The sequence below is a fragment of the Passer montanus genome, unplaced genomic scaffold (assembly GCF_014805655.1).
Source record: "Passer montanus isolate IOZ18808 unplaced genomic scaffold, ASM1480565v1 scaffold68, whole genome shotgun sequence".
NCBI lineage: Eukaryota > Metazoa > Chordata > Aves > Passeriformes > Passeridae > Passer > Passer montanus.
The window spans coordinates 3,998,026-4,021,261 of NW_024371926.1; the positions used below are offsets into that span (position 1 = coordinate 3,998,026).

At 56.1% G+C, this 23,236-nt stretch overlaps 3 protein-coding genes, 1 non-coding gene and 1 pseudogene across 14 annotated transcripts; 3 read left to right on the top strand and 2 right to left on the bottom strand.

Annotated features, from left to right (window-relative positions):
* Nucleotides 1-520: 520 nt before the first annotated feature.
* On the top strand, nt 521-1,858 carry LOC120511682 (ras-related protein Rab-42-like). The gene is given in 3 exon segments (XM_039729085.1): nt 521-661; nt 664-761; nt 1,444-1,858. Coding segments are annotated over 3 exon segments (654 nt in total).
* Nucleotides 1,859-2,195: 337 nt separating this feature from the next.
* LOC120511741 lies at nt 2,196-3,849 on the top strand (annotated as a pseudogene).
* Nucleotides 3,850-5,199: 1,350 nt separating this feature from the next.
* TAF12 (TATA-box binding protein associated factor 12) lies at nt 5,200-12,235 on the bottom strand. Of its 3 annotated transcripts, XM_039729102.1 has the most exons (7): nt 12,161-12,178; nt 12,078-12,109; nt 8,756-9,007; nt 7,522-7,599; nt 6,654-6,768; nt 6,379-6,467; nt 5,200-5,707 (listed from the first exon to the last, which is right to left on the bottom strand). In XM_039729102.1, the coding sequence occupies exons 3-7, from the start codon at nt 8,921-8,923 to the stop codon at nt 5,672-5,674; spliced, it is 486 nt and encodes a 161-aa protein (XP_039585036.1). In that variant the 5' UTR covers nt 8,924-9,007; nt 12,078-12,109; nt 12,161-12,178; the 3' UTR covers nt 5,200-5,671. The 3 variants fall into 3 exon arrangements, with proteins under 3 accessions (XP_039585036.1, XP_039585035.1, XP_039585037.1); XM_039729101.1 differs by lacking the exon at nt 12,078-12,109 and having other exon boundaries at nt 12,126-12,235; XM_039729103.1 differs by lacking the exon at nt 12,161-12,178 and having other exon boundaries at nt 12,078-12,126.
* A 204-nt stretch (nt 12,236-12,439) lies between these two features.
* On the bottom strand, nt 12,440-23,113 carry LOC120511683 (discoidin, CUB and LCCL domain-containing protein 1-like). Of its 9 annotated transcripts, none has more exons than XM_039729093.1 (17): nt 20,159-20,301; nt 19,847-20,068; nt 17,517-17,654; nt 17,012-17,063; nt 16,755-16,827; nt 16,457-16,590; nt 16,276-16,313; nt 15,964-16,158; nt 15,156-15,277; nt 14,903-15,071; nt 14,697-14,789; nt 14,413-14,503; nt 14,183-14,220; nt 13,900-14,016; nt 13,409-13,434; nt 13,050-13,311; nt 12,440-12,926 (listed from the first exon to the last, which is right to left on the bottom strand). In XM_039729093.1, coding segments are annotated over exons 1-17 (1,911 nt in total). In that variant the 5' UTR covers nt 20,298-20,301; the 3' UTR covers nt 12,440-12,924. The 9 variants fall into 9 exon arrangements, with proteins under 9 accessions (XP_039585027.1, XP_039585026.1, XP_039585029.1 ...); XM_039729092.1 differs by having other exon boundaries at nt 13,042-13,311; XM_039729095.1 differs by lacking the exon at nt 20,159-20,301 and adding an exon at nt 22,961-23,113 and having other exon boundaries at nt 13,050-13,434.
* LOC120511769 lies at nt 12,551-12,680 on the top strand. The gene has a single exon (XR_005629830.1). It is a non-coding gene; the product is annotated as a U11 spliceosomal RNA (small nuclear RNA).
* Nucleotides 23,114-23,236: the final 123 nt, after the last annotated feature.

The window sequence follows — 23,236 nt, forward strand, 5'->3', positions numbered from 1 at the left end:
ATGGAGACATGAGGGGCTGCCAGTGGAGGCGGAGCTGGCATGTGGCAACACTAGACATCCTGGTGACAGCCAAGACTAAATGCCAGTGTGATTAGCTCAATCTGTATTGCTGCTGAAGTTTGAAATGCTGGGCTGTTGCTAGGGTTTGTGTTTTGGAGTTTGGTGGTTGGGAAACAGGTAAATAGATAAAAATTGTTTTAAAACCAAGGTAATTAAAAAGGCAAATAAATTAATTCAGTGAGTTTCCTAAGTGGTTAAAAGAACTATGCAGCAGCTCTGAACCCTTTTTTGTATGTATACCTGGGAAGAAGACTTAAACTTCTTTCCTCAGTGTTACTGGGAAAGATGAGGATGCAGCTGGTAGCTGCTCCCTCCCCGGGACAGTTTGTTTCTCTGTCCAGGTGACAGCAAGCCCAGAGCTGTCCCTGTGCCCAGGTGGGGTGGGGACAAGGGTGGAGACCTGTCCTTTCTCTGCTAGCACAGCAGGAATGCAGTGGGTTGGGATCGAGTCAGCTCAGCCATGGAGACAGTGACAGATTCCCCCCAGGATCCTGACCCCAAGGGATACTTCCAGTTCCGTGCCATCGTGCTGGGAGATGCAGACGTGGGCAAGTCCTCACTGATGGGCTGGGCGGGAGTCGTGGTGGGGCAGCCACTCCAGGCCCCACCATCGGCGTTGAGTTCTACAGCCAGACTATCCTGATGCCATCCACCGGCAAGGCCGAGCTGATCTGGGACACAGCTGGCCAAGAGCGGCTCAGGTGAGGTGGGTATGTGGACCCCAGCACCCCACTGAGTCATCCTTCCACTGGGGGGGTTGTAAATCCCCAGCTGGGCATGCAAGGACAGACAGCAATGGCTCAATGGGATGGTGATACTTGAGGGGCCAGTGCCACCTTATGCTGAGCTTGCAGTGACACTGGAGCTGTTCAGGGGAGCAGCCAAAGGAGCACGACCAGGTGCTTGTTGCCCTGGGCTGGGGCTGCGTGGTTTCTTTCCTGATTGCATCAGGCTGGAGTCAGGAGCACCTGGGAGTGTGAGAGAGGCTCAAATGGGGCGCAAAGGGCTACAGATCAAAGTGCTGTGGCTGGAGCTGGACTCCCAGGCCCTCCCCACCCCGAGAACCTTTTGGGAACCCCAGGGTTGGCTCTGGTGGTGCCCTATTTCTGTCTGGTGCTGGCACATCCTCACTGCATCTGGGGCTGTTGTGGGGGATAAACGTTACCACAGAGACCCTGAAAACCCCACAGGTTTCCTCTGGAGCCCCCCAGACTGGGGAGAGGGATGCTGAACAGAAAACAGTGGTGTAAATAGACAAGACAGGTCTCCCTTTACAACTGCCGGGGGTCCAACCTGTCACGCAAAAATCTCCCAAGCCCCATCCTAGGGCTGTTGGGGTCAGAGCTTCCCAGTATCCTTTGAAAACCTGCTGGGTACGCCCAGATCCATCACCAGGAACTTCTACCGGAGTGCGGCGGGGGTGCTGCTGGTGTTTGACCTCACCAACCGGGCATCTTTTGAGCATGTTCCTGAGTGGTACCATGAGGCTGTGGGGGACCGGCTGCCTGCCTTTGTCCTGGTGGGACACAAGTGTGACCTGGTGGCCGAGCAGGCCGTGGCAGCAGAGGAAGCTGGACACCTCGCCGCCACTCTGGGCATGGCCTTCGTGGAGACCTCGGCCCTCAGCAACCTCAACGTGGAGTTGGCCTTCCAGCCACTGGCTGGAGGTATCCAGCAGGCGCTGGGCGGGGGGATCCTTGCCCCACACCAGGGATATGACAGCATCAGGCTCATCCCCAACCAGAGTCGCCGCCAGCCCCTGGCAAGGAGGGAGCCACAGGAGCGCTGCCAGTGCTGATGGAGATAGGGGAATGTGGGACCTCAAATTGTGGGGATGCTTATCTCTCCACCCAGAGTCTGCAGCCTTTGGGTGATTATGGAATTGGGTCTCCCACCTGGGTTTGGATTTATTTCAAACCTTGATTTGGGGGCTCTGAAAAAATAGTACTCTTCTGTAGGAGTGTTTTTAATAAACCTAAGTCTTTTCCACACTAAATAAAGGCTGTGCCAAGCACTACATCCCAGGTAGGGGCACAGCACCCAATCTACGGCATGGGGGATCCTCTGCTTTGAGGGGCATTGCTGGTGGGGCAACAGCTCCCCTTGTCTAGGACACTTTTCAAGGTGTCCTGTCCATGGGAAAATGGGAGCAGGCACCCTGAGTGCTTCCTGCAGGATGGAGCCAAAAAAAAGGGGGACAAAGGGGCTGCAAAGGGGCCACACAGCACCAATGGTACAGGGAACGCCTCCTGGGTGGAGGAGCTCCCCGCCTGCCTGAACACGCTCCTGGTGCGGGGGTGGCAGGTCCTGGCAGGCACCAGAGGCACTGATGGAGCCACGGTGGCAGTACCAGTTCCGGGTAATCATGCTGGGGGACTCGACTGTGGGGAAATCCTCACTGTTGCGGCGCTACACCGAGGGTGTTTTCCTGGACGCTGTCAACCAGACGGTCGGGGTGGACTTCTACGTCCAATTCGTGGAGCTGGAGCCAGGGCTGCAAGTGAAGCTGCAGTTCTGGGACACAGCCGGGCAGGAGAGGTTCAGGTGGGTCCATGGGGTCAGGAGGGGTGGTGGAGAGAGGTGTCCCCCTCCATATTTGGGGTGGAGTGTTGTGGTTCCAAGCCCAAGGAGGCTGTTGGTGTGGCTGTGTACCCTCTTGCCCCTTTGGGTAAGGAACCACCATGTCAAGAGCCAAGGGAAAGGAGCCCTTGAGACTGCCTTGTAAGCCCTTGCTCCCACTCTAAAGGGGGTGCAGTACTCCCCCAACAACCCCCCTGCCACACCAGCTGCAGAGGGGCTGGAGAACAGCTGGGAGCCCACCGAGTGCCGGGCAAAACATCTTCCTCAGCTCAGCTGCTAGAAGCCTTCACATCTCACTGTGGGGCTGTCTCCACCAGCCAGGCAGCTCCTGGTGACAGGGAAGCTTGGGAGATGTGGCTGCAGGGGATGGGAGAGTGGCAGATCTGGATTTGCAGGAATGGGAAAGTTCCAGGACTGTTGCAGCAGAGATGGGAAAGTACTGGGGACATGGCAGCAGGAACAGAGGAGTTCCAGGACCATGACAGCAGGGATGGTGGAGCCCTGGGGACATGGCTGCAGACACAGGGGCACCTGGGGGCTGTGGCTGCAGGAGACAGATGAGCTTAGGTGGCTGAGCACAGAGCTGCCCCTGGAGCTCCTACTGACACAGCAAAAGGCTGATTCTCACTCCTCTCATGGTGCTTTGAATGCAAGGTGCTGCTTGCAGGAGCAGGTCCTAGCCAGGGCCACTCTGTAGGCAGGGAACATGCTGCCCGAGGTGACACAGGAAACCCCAGGGGCCACTCACTCCCCTGCTCTTGGTGTCCCCACCCCAGGTCCGTGACTCGCTCCTACTACCGCAACTCGGCTGGGGGGATGCTGCTTTTCGACATCACCAACCGCGCGTCCTTTGAGAGCATCCGGCAATGGCATCGAGAGGTGACTGACACGATCCAGCCCGTCCGCATGGTCTTCCTGCTGGTGGGACACAAGAGTGACCTGGCCGGGCAGCGCCGGGTGGGCCAGAGGGAGGCGGAGAAGTTGGCGGCCTCCCTGGGTGTCCAGTATGTGGAGACCTCAGCCAAAGATGCTTCCAATGTGGTCCAGGCCTTCCAGATGCTGACGGCGGCCATTTACCAAGCGCTGCAGACGGGGCGGTTGGTGGCCACCGAGGCGTGGGATGGGGTGAAGAGCAGCGTCCCACTGCCGGTGCTGCCCAGGGCTCAGGCACTGGAGGAGGAGGAAAAGCGGAAGAGATGCTCGTGCTAGAGCTGGGGACGCTGGCAAGGCAGGGACATACTGGGCTCAGGAGGGGAAGTGGATATGGAGCAGCCAGGCACAGGCAGGGGTGGCATGGCTGTATTAAATACCTCTGGTCACCCTCTGCCTGCTTGTGTTTTCCTGGGAAAAAGGAAGCTCACTGGAAGGGTGAAGTCCTCAGGTGGAACCCCACCTGAGAAGTCAATGTCACCCCTTCCCCTATTCTCTCTTGTACTGACTGAGATCTCTATCACAAAGCCCTGAATCTTTAAGTCTTGCCAAATAGAATTAAAAGTTACAAATTTATTGTAGAACTCAGATGATGTATCTGCCCCTCTGGCTGAGTACATGCCTAGTTGAGTCCAACACAAAAATAACCACATACCATTCTGAGGAAATGCCCACTTTCCCCTTCAGATTAATCTTCATACAATATAATTTGAAAAAAAAAAACCTCTGCTGCAGAGTGAGGTGCAGAAAGGAGCTCCCCAGGCTCCTTATCCCACACCGACATGAGGAGCGAGCCTGGGATAGTCATGGAAGGAGCTGCACCCACCCTGCAGGTACCTGGAGCCTCCAGAGAGCTGGACAAGGAGGATGAGCCCACCTCTGCCTAGGGCTGCAGGGGCCTTCCTGTCGTGCAGGGGTTTGCAGTGCTGCCAGCTCCTGCATCCCCACAACACAGCCCCTGCAGCTTCCCTGGGGTCTGAGGAGAGCAGAGGGAATAGGGGCATGTGGCCTTTCAAATGTCCAGGCACAGACAGAATCAGGGAGACCCTGACATCCTGCTTTGTCACAACATCCCCCTCCCAACAGTTCAAATATCCCAGCAGTGGCTTGGAGGTCAGGAGGGAAAGTGATGTGGCCATCCTGACTGGCAGGTGAGGGACTGGGCAAATCCTTGCGGTCTAGAAGGGTCTGGAGGGGAGGAAACCTCTGGAAGAACAGCTGAAGGCATTCGGTTTGTGCACCCTGGAGGAAACGGGAGACTCACCAGCGTCTGCAGTTCCTCCCAAGGGACACCTCCAGTCTCTGCTCCCTGTGACCAGAGACAGGACCCGAGGGAACAGCTGAAGCTGTGTCAGGGGAGGGATAGATTGCATATTAGGAAACAGCTCTTCCCTCAGAGGGTGCTTGGGCAATGACCAGGCTCCCCAGGGAACAGGCAAAGTCCCAAGGCTGCCACAGCTCCAGAGTGCTCTCAGGCATAGGGTGGGAGTGCTGGGGTGTCCTGGGCAGGCCAGGAGCTGGACTCAATAATCCTTGGGGATCTTTTCCAGCTCAGGATATTCCATGATTCTGCTCCCTGCAAACTCTCAGGAGCTCTCCCACAGAACAGCACCACACACAGAGCTGAGGTGACAGGGACCTTCCCTGTGCAATGCTGCTTGAAGAGCACAGCAGCTTAGAATAATTTCTTTATTCATGTAAAACAAATGCAAGTATTTATATAAACACTGACATTACAAAGTACTGGAGCAGGTAGGGGCAGGAAGGAGGAAACAAAAAACCTCTACAGATGCTTCTAATACTGTCCCACACACAATCAAATGCTCTGTCCCTTGGATAATCACTTGTACTATAAACCACTTTCAAGTCACAAATAAAAGTCTGTTTGAGATATGTCGCATTCTGAGGAGTAACGAGAACAGGGCGTAGAATGTTTTTGGCAGGTCTCCTCATCAAGTCAAGATATTGCTGCACCGTTAATAAAAATAGATGCTTCTCTGTAAAGCATTAAAAAAATATCCCACAGGTGACATCATGGAGGCTTCAGTGAGCGGCAGGAATCCCAAACTGCACTGGTGGTGTCTCCGGCTCTGTCCAGGGGCTATTTCTTGGTCGTTTTGCGGATCAGTGCCATTCTCTGCAACAAGAGAGGGAAAACCATGGGAAGCTGAGCAGCTCAGAGCAGGTGACTGCACAACCACCCACAGCAGAAACAAGACATCCCAGGTGCTCCCAGGATGCTGTCTGACTTGCTTCCACACAGGTCTTTCACGTCTGTTTGAATCTTAATGGGGTTCCAGGATGAAGAGAAGGAAATATCTGTGCTGCTCCACTTGGCAACCTGGGGCAGTGGAATCAAAGCCCATCTCAAGGTCTCTCTCTCTGCCCAGTGGGAGCTGCAGCATCACTCATGAACCCACTGCAGGGCAGCTTCTTCTCGGCTCTCACCACAGCTTAAAAACCAATGGTCCAATACAGTTTAAAAGCAAAATTTAGGGTGTTTTCAGTCCCTTTGCACAGAGATGGAGTTGCCAGGGGCAGCCGAGAAGTGCCTGTGTGCAGCTCCTAGTTGGTTTTAACCCTCCCAAGCTCCTCAGCACCAAGAGCTGCTTCTCTTTGGGCAAAGCCAACATAGCTGAGGAGACACAGCAACCTCAGCTCGCTGCACAAACAGATCAGGAGGCTCTGGAAGTCATTTCTGGTCTGAATGACTTGGAGGAGGCCACAAATTCACAATGCCAGGAGGCCATGACCACCACCCTCATATCAGCCTTCCATGTAATTCCTGGTGTTGTCAGGGCTCCTTACCTGTTTGTGAGCTTCTGTAGTGCAGGCTTTTTTGTAGGGCCTGATTTCTTCAGAACCAAAGCCCGGGATCCACATATTCCACTGGCGCTCTGGAATTCACAGAATGGTTTAGGTTGGAAGAGACATTAAAGCTCACCCGGTTCCAACCCCCTGCCATGGGCAGGGATGCATTATCTACTCACAGGCTTTCACCACAGCACCGCAGCTGTGCCCTGACTCCAGGAGGAGCTGAGAACTGGGGGGAGAAGGGAAAAAGCCAGATAAGAGTCACTCACCAAGGTGCAACTGGACATCTTTGACTTCCAGAGTGTTGGACTTGCGGTGCCGTGCGAGCTGGCAGGCAGCTGTTACCACACTCTCAATGAAGTCATCAGCGATCTGTAGCAGCATCTGTGGTGGAACAAGGGCAACAATCACTCTGGTCAGCACTGAACAGTTGAAATTATGTGGGAAGATGAAAACAAGCCCTCAGAAGCTGGTATTTAGAATTACAGAATATCCTCAATTGGGAGGGACCTGCAAGGATCATCCAGGCCAGCTCCTGGCCCTGCACAGGACATCCCAGCAATCCCCATCCTGTGCCTGAGAGCATTGTCCAAATGCTCCTTGACTCTGGCTGCCTGAGGAGCTGGCATTGCCTGGGGAGCCTGGGCAGTACCCAGCACACTCTGGGGGAAGAATCTTTCCCTGATCCTGACCCCGCTCCAGCCATTCCCTGGCTCCTGCCCCTGCCATAGGGAGCAGAGGTTGGAGCTGCCTCTTGGGAAGAGCTTCAACCCCGACTGAGCTCTGCCCTCAATCTCTGCTCCAGCTGAACACACCAAGTGCCATAAGCTGCTCCTCTTGTGGTCCCTCTTGATCCTTCCCCATCTTCAGTCTCCTTTGGGAGCCCTCTAATAGCTTTAGATCTTTCTTATATTGTGGTGTCCAAAATTCCACTCAAAGGAGTGGATTTCATAGGTGTTTGCTGCAATTGTTGTTTTAAAAGCCTTTTTGGGACTGGGATGCAGGAAACCAGGGATGGCTGAAGGCTGCATGGGCAAACAAGTGTTACATGAACCAATGCTCCCTCCTTGGACAAAGGCCCACTGATCCGTGACCAATTACCTCTTTCTGCAGTCCCTTCCATGGGTTGGAACCTACCTCTTCCACATCTTCATCCAGCTGCTCGTTCGGATCCACCTCACGCACCAGGTCCTGCAATTTCTTCTTGGTTAAAACCTGAGCATGTGGGAGGAGAGGAAGGATTTACTCCCCTGCCCCAGCAAAGACGCTACCTGTGGAGCACAGCCATAACCACAACCACCTCTTCCTCCATGCCCCCAGGGCCAAGTCACACTGTTGACACAGTCTATCAGCTCAGGAATGGTAGAGATAAGAAATATCAGGTGTAAGGAGTCATTTTCAAGCACCAGTGGTTGCTCAGGACAGCAACTGGAGTGCAGCAGCCAGAATAAATGTTTCCAGCATGAAAATGCTGCTGGCAAGGAATGAAAAGGCAAAACTACAAGTGCTGAGATGCAGACAGCAATTGCAATCAGTGCATCAGTGACTAAAGTTGTACCCAGGGCATGAGAGAAGCATTTCCATGGCTCTAGCACTTATCAGCTTTAGTGCTTCATATGGAAAACAGAGTTGTGGGAGTGCTGGGTTATTCCAGGGCAGTCAGACCTGGCAGGAGCAGAAACTACACTGGGTTGAGCAACAGGATGCTGATCTTAAAAGATATGGATGGAAGTTGTCAGCCTGGTCAGGTCAAGCAGACACAGATGGGAAATTCCTGCACTTCCTCATCCCTTCACTGCTGTGGCTGTTTCATGCTGGGGTTTAGCAAACTTCCTAAGAGTCCAGGTGCCATCAAAGCCATCGGGGGCAATGCCAGGACATTCCCTGGGCAGCAGTTTGTTTTATGCGAATCAAAGGCTCCATGCCAGGTTGGGGTGTTCAGCAATTCCACCCCCTGCCATGGGCAGGGACACCTTCCACTACAGGCTGCTCCAAGGCTCATGCATCCTGGCCTTGGACACTCTCAGGAATGGGGCAGCCACAGCTTCTCTGGGCAACCTGCACCTCACCACCCACTTCTCTCCATATTTTTCCCATCTGAACCCCACTTAAAAATAACTTCCCCTGTCACACCCCCATATACACTTTCCTAAGACTGGAAAAACCTCTACACCTACAGCATCCACACCCCATCCAGACAGGAAACACCTGGGAGAGAGGAACTCTGTGAGGAAGTTTTGTTCACTCCGTAACTGGTAATTTAATAAACGTTATATTTCTGCTGGTGATTTAAAGAAGGCAAATGAAGACACAGGCATACTTGTGATGCCCGAGTATCATCCCTGTTGTCCCAAACTCGGGATGGAATTACCTGGTTGCTTTCAGGACTGAGCCGCCCTCCTCCACTGGGCGTTCCTGGCATCTTTGCCACAGTGGTGCTGTTGGCCATGGAGCTCTGTGGGGGGGTGCTGGCTGGTTCTGGCTTGATTGAGGAGAAGTTGGAGAGGTTGATCAAGGCAGATGCGCCAAACTGGTTCATAATCTGTTGGGCTTTAGCTTTTAGATCATAAAGCTTGTCTAGGTCTTGCTTCTTCTTGGGGTTCTGAGGATCCAAAACAATCAGCTGGAAAGGGAGAGGAAAGCCATGGTTAGCAAACAGAAGGAACTCAGCAGGGTGAACAGGTCTTTGTCCAGAGAAAACTGCAGTGTTCTGACAGGGCCTGCAGTTTATAGATCAGGAATCTCTGCTCACAGCATGAAGGGAGAAGTGATGCTTAGTAGCAGAGAAAACCTTCCCCACTGTACAGAAAATTAAGTTGTCCAGCATCACAGTGGCTGCATGCTGGTGACAGCACTGACCCACCCACCCATTCATCCTTTGAGCTGAACCCCTTCACATCCACCCTCACACAGCCTTCCTGACCATTTCCCACAAAGTTCATTTTGGGTCTGTTCTTCTTGGGGTTCTGAGGATCCAAAACAATCAGCTGGAAAGGGAGAGGAAAGCCATGGTTAGCAAACAGAAGGAACTCAGCAGGGTGAACAGGTCTTTGTCCAGAGAAAACTGCAGTGTTCTGACAGGGCCTGCAGTTTATAGATCAGGAATCTCTGCTCACAGCATGAAGGGAGAAGTGATGCTTAGTAGCAGAGAAAACCTTCCCCACTGTACAGAAAATTAAGTTGTCCAGCATCACAGTGGCTGCATGCTGGTGACAGCACTGACCCACCCACCCATTCATCCTTTGAGCTGAACCCCTTCACATCCACCCTCACACAGCCTTGCTGACCATTTCCCACAAAGAACAGACCACTCAGAGCAGATTTTAACTGCAGGACATGGCTTTTTGCTGCTGCAGTAGCATGAAATCCCTCAATCCAGAGCCCCGGAGAGAATGCAGGACCCAGCCTCCCTGAAGTCTCACTTTTGGCAGCATCACGCTCACAGCCCAAGCTGCAGTGAGCCCTCCATGTGGGACTGATAACACCAGTTCATTTTGGGTTCTGAGAACACAGTCTGGTGCTCAAAGGGGGAGGAACAGATGTGTGCCCATAGCAGGCAATTGGCAGCCCCAGGAAACAGAGGAGGATTTATGGAGCTCCCAATGGTGAGCTACAAGTGCATTGTGCAGTTACACAGATCCTCCAGGAGCTGAAGTTACTCAGGCTGTGGGTCATGGGGCGAACATTGACTGGCACCTCCTCTGTTTCTGCTCTAAGCCTCAGGCTCAATGAAGTTTTGCTCTGTCTTTACTGCTTCATGACAGGAAATTCATCCAAATCCTGCACCTTCCAGTACCCCAAGCATTGATGGGTCTGTCACAGGAAAGAGAGTTTAAGGAATGGTTTGATGGCAAAGCCTCTCGTGGTGGGGCCAGAGATGGCTGAGAAGCTAAGGGTGAATTCACAAGAAGTATTTGTTTAACCAGTTTTAGGGACATTCACATACAGTGTCTGCTCTCTGATCTACAAATAGACATTTCCCTTAATGAAAGAAATCCTGGTTAGTTTGGATTAATTAATATCAAAACCCACACGAGAAAGTACATGAGAGAATTCAGCTTTAGTGCTTCACTCCAATGCACACGCATGCACCTGCAGACACCTGGAGCCCTTTGAGGGGAATTTATGTCCCTGACACCCTTCTGCAGTGCCCTTGGCAAGTTTCCAGCTCCATTTCAATTGAATTAACAATGGAAAATTGTTACACTCACAACCTAAACCCCTCAGCTGGCACTTCTGGCTGAAAAGTCCAGTACAAGATAAGAGAGACCTTGAGTCTTGGCTTTAGCTGGGGTTGATCTCAGCCTGTTCACCCCATGCCTCACTTCACAGACCCACAAAGCAGCAACTCCTACTCACTATGCACTGAAATCCTTGGACACAAAGCCCCAGTATCCTTGGGCAGAAGCACTTCAGCAGAATAAAGTAATTTGGTTGGTTTATTCCCAGTTCTTACTGCACCCTTCACATGCCACTAAGATCCCTGAACACAAATTCATGGCAGGAGCAGATTCACAGGATAAATCCCAGCCCCATTTACTTACAACTATCTGAGTGTCTAGATCTTTAATTACATCAGCAACTGCTGGGAGCCCAGTGAGTGAAGCCCCAGTCCACATCCTTCCCAGAATGTTACCAGTCAGTATTACCTACTCTGGCATCCTCCTCTTCCACGTAACTCTCATTCCTACAGAAAGGCCAGGTATTTTTTGTATCACCAATTCTGTATAAGATGGTTAAAGGAAACAGTTTCACAAACTGTCCTCACTACAGGGCTACAGACTGCACTGTTAGAAATGATCACACAGTCGCTGCTGCAGTGGACAAGCATCCCACAGGATTCTGAAGAAAAATATGGTCAAACTCTGTTTCTGCCAGGAAACAGCACCCTGGTACCTGCTGATGGGCAAGTAAACCCAGATCCCCACAGCAGCAGCTCCCTCCAGGGCAAGAGGAGGTTTGGGTGCTGCGTCAGCACCAAAATTGTTCAGTTCTGCAACAGCACAGCATCAGAATCGTAACTAAAATCCATGTCAATGACAAACAGCTCGGGGGCTCCCACTTCCATTAACCAGAGTGATTTTTACCAAATATCTAAACCCAGTCATAGAATCTCAGAACGGTTTGGGTGGGAAGAAACTTTAACGATCTCAATCCCTCTCCTGACACAGGCAGGGACACCTTCCACTGCCCAAGGTGGCCACAAGCCCCGCCAAACCTGGCCTTGGACCCTTCAGGGATGAAGCAGCCACAGCCTCCCTGGGCCCAGGGCCAGGTCTCGGTGTGCCAGGGCCCCACCACCCTCACAGGGAGGAATTCCTTCCTAGCACCCCATCTATCCCCGCACTCTGGCAGTTGGAAGCCATTGTGCTTTCCCTCCAGGTCCTTGTCCAAAGTTCCTCTTCAGCTCCCCGGGAGCCCCTTCAGGCGCTCCAAGAATCTCCCCGGGGCCTTCTCTTCTCCAGGCAGAACACCCCGAGCTTAAGGCGCTCACCGCACGGAGACAGCCGGGATGGGACCGAATCCCCTCCCAGTGCAGAACGTCCCCGCCGGGAGTCGCGGGGCAGAACGAAGGTCAGAACCGACCGCCACCGGGACCGACTCGGCGCTCACTCTTGTGCTCCCTCCCGGACTCGCGACAGCCGATGTGGAATGCCCAGGCGGTCCGCGCAGCCCCCTCGAGCCCCCCGTACCTCCCCATGGCCCGCGGGCACTCCGCAGCCCCCTCGAGCCCCCCGTACCTCCCCATGGCCCGCGGGCACACCGCAGCCCCGCCGCCGCCGCCGCGCTCCCTCCGCCGCCCGCCGCCACTCGGCAGCGCTTCCGCTTCCGGCCGCCGCCGCCGCCAATGGGGAGCGAGTCCCCTGCGCGCGCGTGCGCGCCACAGCGCTCCCGCCAAAAGCGCTCCGCCTCCCCGCGCTGCTTCAGGGAAGAGGTGTTCCCAGCATGCCCCGCGCGATTTGCATAATCCTGGCCGGCTAAAAAGCGGGGAAAACGGCGCTTTTTCGAGGGAAAAGACCACAAAAATGGACATAAGAAACGAGTTGAAGACGGATGAAAGAATAGAAATACCGAACTTCATGTTTAGTATCTGCGGCGTCTGTCGCCCTGTCCTGGCCGGTACACCGGCGCGTTCCCTTTTTGAGCGGGGGCAGCCTGGCGCTTTAAAAAGGGCTTCTGCCGTGCGTGGCACGGGGGGGGCCGCGCGCCGCCCGCGCGGAATCGACATCAAGAGATTTCGGAAGCACAATTTTTGTGAGGGAGGGCTGCCGGTAACCGCCTGTTCCGGCGCGCCCCAATCGGTGAACGGCAGAGAACGGCAGAGAACGGCTTTGGGCGGCGTGTGCGCTGCGGCGGGCTCGTGGTGCCCCGCGGTATTGCCTCACGTCTCCACGAGCGGCTGCCAGGCTGGGGCGGGAGGGAAGTTATGACACGCAGACGGTGGGAAAGGTGAGACAAGGACTTTAACACTCTAGCCCGGTGGATTGACTGCATCTCCGGCCAGCAGGCAGTGCAGGGCACTCCACTCCATATCTGTCTTTCTATATATAAAACATAGATTTACATATGATTACTTTAAAAAAGCCCACTGTGAGCACGGGGAAGGTCCTCCTTTATGTGCCTTCCCCCTGCCCAATATCGTGCTGCTGTACTCCCCTCCTTACAAAGCTTCATGGTACACGTGCGTGAGGGGACAGTGCCCAGGCCACGCACGGGCCCCCTCAGGACAGGGGCTGCCGGTCCCCTGCGCCGCAGCTGGCAGCTCCCCGGGCCGCGGGGCAGGGCTCTGGTACTGCACTGGGGGGCACCCGGCAGCTCCTGTGATGATGCAGGTGCTGTGGCGCATCCCGGTGGGCTCCAGCTCACTGAATGGCATGGCGTACTCAGGCTCTGGCGGCAGCGGCTCCGCGTACTCATGGTGCTTCCCTGGGACGTCATAGTGGTTCAGGACCAGTGGTAGAGCGTAGCCCTCTTCCAAGAGCAGCTTGAAGGTGGAGGGACCCGTCTGGCTGCTGGGGCTCACCTGCACCAGGTCTGGCTCAGTGTACTCTGAAACAGGGAGGCTGCCATGTCAGGAGAGTGATGGTGCTGCGGCGGAGGTGGGTGAGGCGGGTTGAAAAACTGAGCATGTTTGGACTTTCAGGGATAGAAAAACTGCCAAAACCCACCCAGTGCAGGGCACCCACACATGGAGACCCCATATTCCTCTGCCACACCATAGAGAGGGGCTCCTGCTGTCCCCAGCCACCTTCCAGTGCCAACAGCTGTAACTGAGGTGGACTACTACTACTAAATAACGTGTAATGTAATAACAACTGTAATGTGTTATTACAATAAATGATAATAATTAATTATAATAATTAAATGGGCATGTCTAATTTTTCAGGACCTCCTTGTTGCACAGGTCCACAATGCAGGAGGGGTCAGACCAGAATGGGGAAGGAGGTACAATTGGGAAGATTCGGCTCCAGCTCTGGGCTGAGGGACCAGTTCCTGCCCTGATGTCCCTGTTACCTGGCGAATGGGTCCAGCTGAGGTCCCCTGGTGTGGGGGCTGTGGGGAAGGAGGCTGGACTGGGGGTTGGCATGCTCTGCAGGGAGCAGACCTGGCTCGACTCCAGCTTGGGGTACCCTGGGCAGAGAGAGGAAACCCTCAGTTGTCACGGACTGTCACCTGGATGTGCAGGTGCCCCGGGGGCGTGGGATAAGTCCAGGCTTGGTAGCAGCAACAATTAAACCAGCTGCACCCCACGGCACACAGACCCCTGATTTTGGGGAGGAGTTGTGGACCCTTTTACCTTTTGTGATCCTGCAGTTCAGCTCCACTTCTGACTTCCTGCCAAGGGGAGACGCAAGATGGGGCAAGAGGTCCCAGCTACCCTGTGCCCACCACCACCTATCTCCGCACACCCATTGCTTTAGGGGCTGCACCCCTTGAGCCCCAGTGAGCAACTAGATGAAGCTGCTGGAATTTGGGGAGGTGACGCTGAGTCCCCCAGGGCAAAGCAGGGAACAAGCCAGGACCAACCTCTTCCTGTGGCAGAGGAAAGCCAGGAGCAGGAGGCAGGAGCAGAGTAGCACAAAGCCACCAATAAGCAGCATCACCAGCAGTGTGGAGCCTGGGGAGAGAGGGCAGTGTCAGCGCGCTGGGCCCCCATCCCACCCCTTTGCACCCATGAATGTCAGAAGCCCAACTGGGGCCACTAGTGGAGGAAAATCAATGTGTTCCCATGGGGGGATGAAGCCCCAGTGGCACCTCAAACACCAAAAGACAATGCTGCACCCCAAGGGCAGCCCCCCCATGGAACCCACCTGCTTTCTCCGGGTCAAGAGCGATGCCAGGGATGGGGGTGCAGCTGGCTGCGTGGCTGGTGGGTTCAAGCACCTCCTTGGGGACACTGGGCACTACAGGACAGAGCAGGGACTGACTGTGGGGCCACCACAGGGTGTATAGGGAGGTGAAGGCCTCAGGAGGATGTTTCGGACATGGGGGTGTGAGCTCCTGTGGAGGGTCTCACCATAGGGATGGGGCACGCGGACCCGTGCCAGCTGGCAGCCCACCAGGGCCACCTTGAGGGCAACGCGCTGGTGCCAGCTCTGTGGTGTGACACGGATGTAGCGGGCGACGATGGGGGGGATAAAGGCATTAGAGACCTCCCCCTGGTTGTCAGCATTTCCTTCAAACACCTACCAGAGAGGGTGAAGAGGCGCCAATGGCTAAATATCCATGGGCAGGGGGTCTCAGCCCAGGGATATTCTCCCCACTCCCACCTTGTCCTCCTGACCACTGCTGCCTCTGTAGGGTCTCCAATTCTTCCCGTCGCGGCTAGAGGAGACATGGTAGGACGTCACGTAGTAGTCGTGCTGCTCGGAGGAACCCTTTGTGATGATGCCTGTGAATGCAGGAGGGGGTTCCAAGCTGTCAATTAGGGGTTGCGGGGCTGGGGAAGGGCTGCCCTCTACCCCACTGCCCTCTACTCTCAGTTGGCTCTGAGATATTCAAGACCGAGCTGGGAAAGGACTAGGAGGGCAAGACACATCACCTGGCAGAGGGGGATCCTTCTGACCCTGGGAGGGGATTTGGGTGGCAGATTTCAGTGTGGGACACTCTGGTCTGCCCCCACGAACTGATAACCTCCAGTCCCGGCTGCCAGCCCTGCATTCCTCCCTCCTCCAGCCTCTGGCCGGACAATGTTCCCATTTTCCTCACTGTGGTTGCCAGCCACTGGCACACAAAGCCCCTGCTTTTGGCAGTCTCGGGCCGCACAAAAGACGCTCACTGGCACCAGATGCAAGAGCATAATATTAACTTGTTCATCCCAGAAATGGCTGCAGATGAGGGGGGCAAAGGGACAAAAGGAGGACAGGAGCAGCCGGAGGGGCTGGTGTGCTCTGCATCCCAGTTTGCACCAGTAAAACCACGGCACAATGAACTCCAGTGTATTCTGGGAGTTATGGGGGTGCAACTTCCCTGGGCAGTTTTGTGGGGATCAGTGAAGCTGGCACAACGGAAGGACAGTGGTCAGGGTGGCACGGGGACACAGGCCGCTGTTGTCTCCCTCTGATGGCCAACTCTCACCTGTGACATTCCTTCGGGTGCCCAGGTCCAGCTCCAGCCAGGCAGCCTTGGCACCGGGTTCAGCTGCCCAGGAGTGGCCAGTGGTGTTAAGTGCTGCCCGTTCAGCCACCCAGGCTCGGTCCTGGCCCAGCATGTCCACCTCATGCCACCAGGACGAGGCATTGAAGGTGACCACCTCCAGAACATCATCACAGGCTAGGGACAGGAGACAGCACACTGGAAACCCGGAAACCCCAACCAGGTACGGGGGAGTAGCAGCAGGTCTGGCAGCTAAAATCATGCCTTAATTTCAGGGAAAATGGGGAAAAATACCTTTATGGAATACAAGTCGCTTCTCGGACAGAGATCCCCTGTATGGAAGAAAGCAGGGGGAGCATCAAACGGTGTGAACAAACCCTGGGGTCTCTGAAACAGGGGTGGTGGTTTCCCAGTGTCAGTGCAGGTGGGTCCCACACCTCCATGTGGGGTGCAGCCCCAGCCACTCCTCACCCACCTTTTGGAGCGGAGCCCGTTGGCAAAGGCTGACTCATAGAGTGTGATTCCCTTCTCCCGAGACAGGGTGATCTGCCCTCCCAGTTCATCCGCAATCACCCCAGCATGCACAGCTGCCTTGCACAGCACCGATGTCTGCAGGGAGTGGGGAGTAAGTGCAGTCCCCCACAGTAGGCCTGAGCACCCCGTGGGGCACCCCAAGGCCACACTCATCACCTCTGGGTTGCTGAGGGTGACAAGCAGTGGCCATGTGCTGTGGGGACCATCCCCAGTGGGTGCACCATGGTGCCCACACTTACGTCCTGGTAGCCCTGGCTCGGGTTGCCCCAGATGTCCCCATGGATGTCCTTGCAGCCCGCAGGGCAGTACACACTGAAACACATGGTAAGGGGTGGGTCAGGGCTCCCTCCCTTCCAAACCCCCTCTTCATACCCACTCTGCTCCCCATCCCACTGGAGCTGTATGTCACAAGAAGGATAGGATGAAACCAGGACTGATGGGGACCCCTACAGCAGGGGACCCAAAAATGGGACTATTCCCCATCCCGACCACTCACCTGATATGCTCCTGGGTGTAATGGGTGCCTCGAACAAGGCAGGAGACCAGGTCTGCAAGGCAGGGACACCTCAGGGTGAGGGATCCCCACCTGCCCCACAGCACACACCCACTTCTGCCTCAGAGCACTCCATTCCCCTTCCCAACCAAGTCCTGCTCATTTGGACTCTGCCTTCCACACCCCCATATGTGGAGGAGCAGGGAGGGATGGCCCCTTGGTCCCTGCAGCCATTGGCCCCATGGCACTATCTATGCTGCCTGTGGCTCTGCCTGATATTGGGGTGCCACCTGACTTGGGGGTTCAGGGCTCTCAAAGGGGTCCCAGCTGGCTGTATGACCTGCGGGTCTCCCATGTTTGCCCCCAGCCACGGAGAACACAGAAGTTCGGGAGCTCAGGGCAATGGAAGCTCATCCTGGGGTCAGCAAGGAGCTTCCTTCACATCCCTGCACAGGCCAGGACACATCCCAGGGGTGTCTCTGCATCCCAGGGGATGCTGCCCCCATACCTGGGTGCTGCGAGGTGGCATAGGACACAAGGAGGCCTCGTCCCGAGCGGTGGCTGGTGCTGTTGAACAGGACGGTCACGGTGCTGGAGTTTGTCACCAGGAGTGGGGCAGAAGGGACGGAGTTCCTGCAGTAGGGCCCTGCCAGCAGGGATGGCACCAAGGAGAGGATTTGGGATCCCTGGGGACACACTTGGACACCTAGACCCCAGGACTTCACCTCCCCCTGCTTGGCCCTTGCCAGGGCCAGGGGGGGTCAGGCATTTGGGCTGTGCTCAGGGTGGTCCCAAAGTTGTTCCACATCCAGGGTGGCCCATCCCCAAGGTAGTCGCAGCACCAGGGTACTGAATAGTGGTCCCATGAAGCATGGCCCCGTGTCAGGCTGGTTCCATCTTGAAGATGGTTTCATGTTTCGGGATGGTCTCACATCCAGGATGGCCCCAGGCCAGGGCAACCTCATGACAGGATGGTTCCCATGCCCAGGCTGGTCCATTGCCCTCATTGGGCACCTGCCACCACATCCCCCATTGCAGAGACTGGTACACATGGCATCACCCCATGGGACCCCAAAATGGGAGCTGTGTCCTCGTCTCCTCCCCATGTCCCCTTTCATAGGTGCTGCTGAAGCTGCCTCCTAAACTGCCCCTCCTCCCATTTAATCCACATTAATTTGCAATTCTATCTCCCTGATTAAAACTTCAGCTTAGCAGGCAAGCGGATTCCTTAGGGACATCTCTGGTTCCAGCTGCGGACAGAATATGGTCCCAATCCCTGGACTGCCATCACCCCCTGTCCCCCATATCATCCTGCTCTCCATCATGCCTATCAAACCCAGAGATGTTTTGAGCCATCATTGTGCTGGGGACAGGCAACTGTGTCCCTGTGTTCCCCTGGGGCTGCTGGTGACACCTCCCCCTGTGCCTCCGTTTCTCTGCCCTGACCCACACTCTCATCCTGCCTGGGTCATATTGAACCAGGAGGTTGATCCCAGGGCACGTGGGACACGTGCATGCAGAGATCTCACACAAGAGACCCGAGATCATACAGAACTGAGATCTGCACAATATGCAGATGAGATCCAGATGAGCCACATGCAGACTTCCCTTCCACTGGTTGCCAGATGGCAGTGCTGCCCTGGGTCACTGGTGCCACCTCTGTATGGATTTTGGTGATACCCTGGGAGCTGGGGACCCCTCAGCTGAGCCCCAGAGGCTGCCACCCCCATGGGGAGCCTGCCACTCCCCGCAGAATCAGGCCAGGGGCCAGACACCAGCTCTGAGTCAAGGAAGAAGCCCACAGCCTCTGCCTGCTCCAGCCACTTCCCAGAGAACATCTGGAACTTCTCAAGGACCAGTGTCAGCCATGGGAGAGAGAGTGGAACCCAAGCTCTGTGTCATGCTGGCATGGCTCCAGTGGTACCCAAAGGGGCTGTGGGTGCCTGGCCACCTCCCCCAGCCCCACAAGACCATCATCTCAGAGTCCCCCACTTTCCCACATTGCTGTACCTCAGCGTGGGGCCAGGATGTCTCTTAGCTTTGGGGACAATTATGTCCCTGAGGCCACAGCAGAGGGGATGGGGACCAGGGACCTTGTGTGCTGTCACCCCTTTGGGGATCAGCCCAGAAAGGGTGAAAGCCCTGAAGAACAGGGAAAACTCCCAGTCCCATGGATCCAAGCCAGCTCTTTTTCATCCCGCATTTCCCATCGCATCTCCTGTCCAGCCCCTGCCCCTCACCAGGGCTGGTCCTCCATCCCACCCCACCACTTGATGCTTCCCCCCACCCCCAAGATGTTTTCCTCAGCATTCATCATGTTCCCAGTGCTGCCAAATCCCTCCAAGACCATTAAGTCTGTCTGGGAAAATCCTGGAACTGTTTAGGCAACGGCTGGGCCGACAAATTAATTATTCAGTGGCTGCATCTGGTCCCAGCTGGGCAGTTCCTCCCCAAGCTTCGCAATAATCTTCTCTTTGGGTACCCACCTCCTCAGATATTCCCATTTGCAAATATAACTCTCCTTCTATATCCTCATCCTTGGACATCAACTCTTCTATTTGGGTACCCCCACTCTTCAGGTATCTCCTTCTTTGATTATTTCTCTTTGGATAACTCGCTCGTCAGATACCGGACACCCCTCATCCTCTGATATTCCCCTCCATGGATACCCCCTCCTTGAATACCCGCCTCCTTGGATATTGCCCCACTTGGTTAATCCCTTCCTTAGATATTCTCCCTCCCCAAGGTGAAATCAGCTAAACCCCCAGATTTTCCTGATATTCTCCCTATCCACAACATTGGATCACCCTTGCCTCAGTTCCCTCAGGATCTCCTTACCGTAGGCAGTGCCGGTCTGGGGGTCAGCGAGCAGCAAGGAGCTGTGGGCACACTGCTCCGAGGGCTCCAGATCCACATCCCCGAATGCCAGGAGCAGGGAGGTACCCGGGGGAGCTTGAAGCCGCCAGCAACACATGGTGTGGTTAGGATATGTGCCCGGGTAGTTCTTGGAGCTCAGAGTGCCACTGTGGGGTGTCAACAGCGTGTGGCCACAGCCGTTTCCTGCAGAGACACCGGGGAGAGTGCTCAGACAGGCTGTTCCCTGCCTCAGTTTCCCTCCTTGGTGAGGACCCCAGAACAACCCCATGGCACCTGCAGCCTCTTCAGATGTTCTCCTCATCCAAAGCATCATTTTCTGGTGGCTTTTCTGGATGCTTCTGGCACTGGGAACTGTCCACAGGAGGATCCAGGGATGAAGCTGCCAATAGCTTCCCCCACAGCTACCCAGCATGACCCTCTACCTCCAGCTCCTCTGCATCCTCCAGTCCCGGAGAACCCCAGTTTGGGGGGATATAAAAGGATTCAAGGAGAGAATATCCCCACTCCATGGGGCTGTACAGTACTGAGCAGCCCCCAAGAACCCCTGACTGCAGCCTTGACCTTGAGGATAACTTTGGACAGCTGCATCCCCATTGCATCCTTCCCAGGGTGATGCCAGACTCACTACAAAAGGGGCTTTTCTCTGGGCTCACTGCCTCTGGGCATGAGGGAATATCCTGGAAATAAGCTGAAACCACCAGGCATTGAGACCTGGCCATAATTTCTGGGCAGGATTGGGGTGCAAGGAAAGCACCACTCAGCCCCACTGTGTGGGCCAGGCGTTTTTAGGGGTCCAGTGCCCAACACCTCCTCCTCACATCCCCCAAAAGCTGTTGCTTCTGCCAAGCATTCCCTGGCACAGCCAGAAAGAAAAAGGAAGGTGGGCATAGATTTGCCCAGCCTTGGCTCCCCTCGCTGTCGCTGGGAGACAACACAAAGCGCCAGCAAGGGAAAATCCTGCAGGGATAAAAAAGGGGGGGCTGGCGGCGAAAGATGCCAGCCCCACAGAGTCCCCTCCTCCCCAGCCTGTGGGAAGGACTTGCATCCAAACTGGGGGAGGTTTATCCTGCGGGACTGGGAAAAATCACCAACTTTTCCCCTTTCTGGGCAGTGTCCACTGACAGAACAGAGCTGGGAAGGATCAGGCCCTCCAAGATGGGGGCTGAGGGGGGCAGTGGGGACCTCAGGGCTGCCAGGAGGTGTGCTCTGCTGTGGGAGAAATTTGGGGTTTGGGAGTTTCTAGCACAAAAAGTCAAAGCCACTGGGATCTGCATGGAAAACCCTCTATGGCCAGGACAGCTGGACATGTGAGCCCAAGTGGGAAGTCTTGGATGGATCCCCCCAGCTCTATATCCATACTGGTGGTGCAGAGGAGCTGTGGGGACCCATTCCGGGAAAAACCCATCCAAGTAAAGGAAATCTTTGTCAGAAACATCCTGAGTGTGACCAGCACGTGCTGGGAGGGAATGCTAGAGATAAACTGAGAGCTGCAGGCACTCCTGGGAATTTGGCTCCAAAGATGACACTGAGGGGCCAGGAATAGCCACGACTGAGCCACAGGGGACTTACCCCCAGCCACAGAAACTTTACTCCCCTCCCAAAAAAATGTGAAAACTGGATTTCCGTTGGGCGAGGGTGAACTCACGGCTGGACCCCGCTAGGATCATTCCTGCCAAGGATTTGTTTGTTTTCTCACAGGATGCAAGAAAGACACAACAGGGCGATGCTCCGACAAAAGCCCGGCACATCCCTGTCTGTGTCATGCTGCTGGCCCCGGGAAAGCTCCCCCGTGTCCACCAGTGGGTTGGGGATCCAGTGGAAACCTGCTGCATGATGTGCCACAAATCACACTTTTTGACCGGGAATGTAGCGGCATTCTGCCTCCAGTGATCCCGGCCGGTCCCCGTGCCTCAGTTTCCCCTCGGGGAAAATAATGCTTTGGATGACCCAGCGTTGTTTCCTCGCTCTTGGATGAGCTGGGGACGAGTGACACCGGGAAACACGAACTTTGGGATCACATTTGGGTGAACATTTCCTCGAGGTCGTCCTGGACCCCGCGGCTCCAAATCCCGCAGGGAGCGGCATTCCTGAGACGGAGCCCACTGCCCGGCTCTGCATGTAAACTCCAGGATTCTCTTAACCCATGGATTAGGGGTTCCCCGGGAAAGCCCTGCAGGCGGCATGCAGCCGGACGCGGGGCTCTCGGGACCCCCGGCGCAGTCGCCACCGGGGGCAGGGACAGGGAGAGCTGGGGGGGCTGCGGGGAAATGGGCGGGTGCAGGACCGGCGTGATGCGGGGGTGGTGGGGGCAAGGACAGAGCTCCACCCGTCCGATACCGCAGCAGAGGGATACTGGGGACCCCGTCCCGGACCAGCACCAGGACAGACGGACGGCGGGAACCCTGTCCAGTCCAGTACCGGGACAGGGGGATGGCGAGGATCCCGTTTCGGGTCGGTACCGGAGCAAAGGGATACCAGGGACTCTGTCCCGGGTCGGTACCGTGACAGAGGGATGGCAGAGACCCCGTTCAGGAAAGGAACCGGGGCAGGCGCACCACTACGACCCTGTGCCGGTGCGGTGTGCTCTGGTCACAGCGGGGAACCGTTCTCGGGAGCCCATCCTGATTTGATCCCGGTCCAGACACAGCGAAGAGCCCGTCCCGGACCGTCCCGGGGCAGAGGCGAGCCCGTCCGGTCCCCCTTCCCAGTCCCCATACCGCACCAAGTTCCGGTCCCATCCTGGCGAGCAAAGCAGCAGCTCCGGGAGTACGGGTAGGAGCGGGGCTCCGGTGCCGCGTCCCGGTGTGGGATGTCCCGCCGCCGGTGCACCGCAATCAGCACTCACCGTCCTGTGCGCCGGCCGAACGCAGCCCCAGAGGGCCGAGCAGGAGGCAGTGGCAGACCAGCGCCAGCGCTCCCGAGGCCGCCCCGCCGCCCGCCCGCATCATCAGCATCCTCCTCCTCCTCCTCCCGCCGCCGCCGCCGCCACCCCGGCCCCGCCGCGGCCCCGCAGCGCTGCCGCCCCGGCCCCGCCCTCCCGCGCCCATTGGCGGCCGCCGCCCGACCCCGCGTCACCATTGGTCTGCCTCGTTGTCCGTCAACAGGACGCACGGCGGAGGCAGTGGGGGATTCGACGGGCCGGCCGGGGGAGGTCCCGGTGGTGCCGCCGGGGCTGGCTTGGGGCGGGAGATGCCCGGTAGCGCGTTCCACGGCTCGCTGCTGTGACCAGTGGGGAGCGAACTTCGCCGTGACACCCCCGCCGGCAACTCGTGGCTTGGGCTGGCGGGTGACACCGCGAAGGCGATACTGCCGGCGGCCACCAGAGAGCAGCAAGGCGCCGCGTGCTTCACC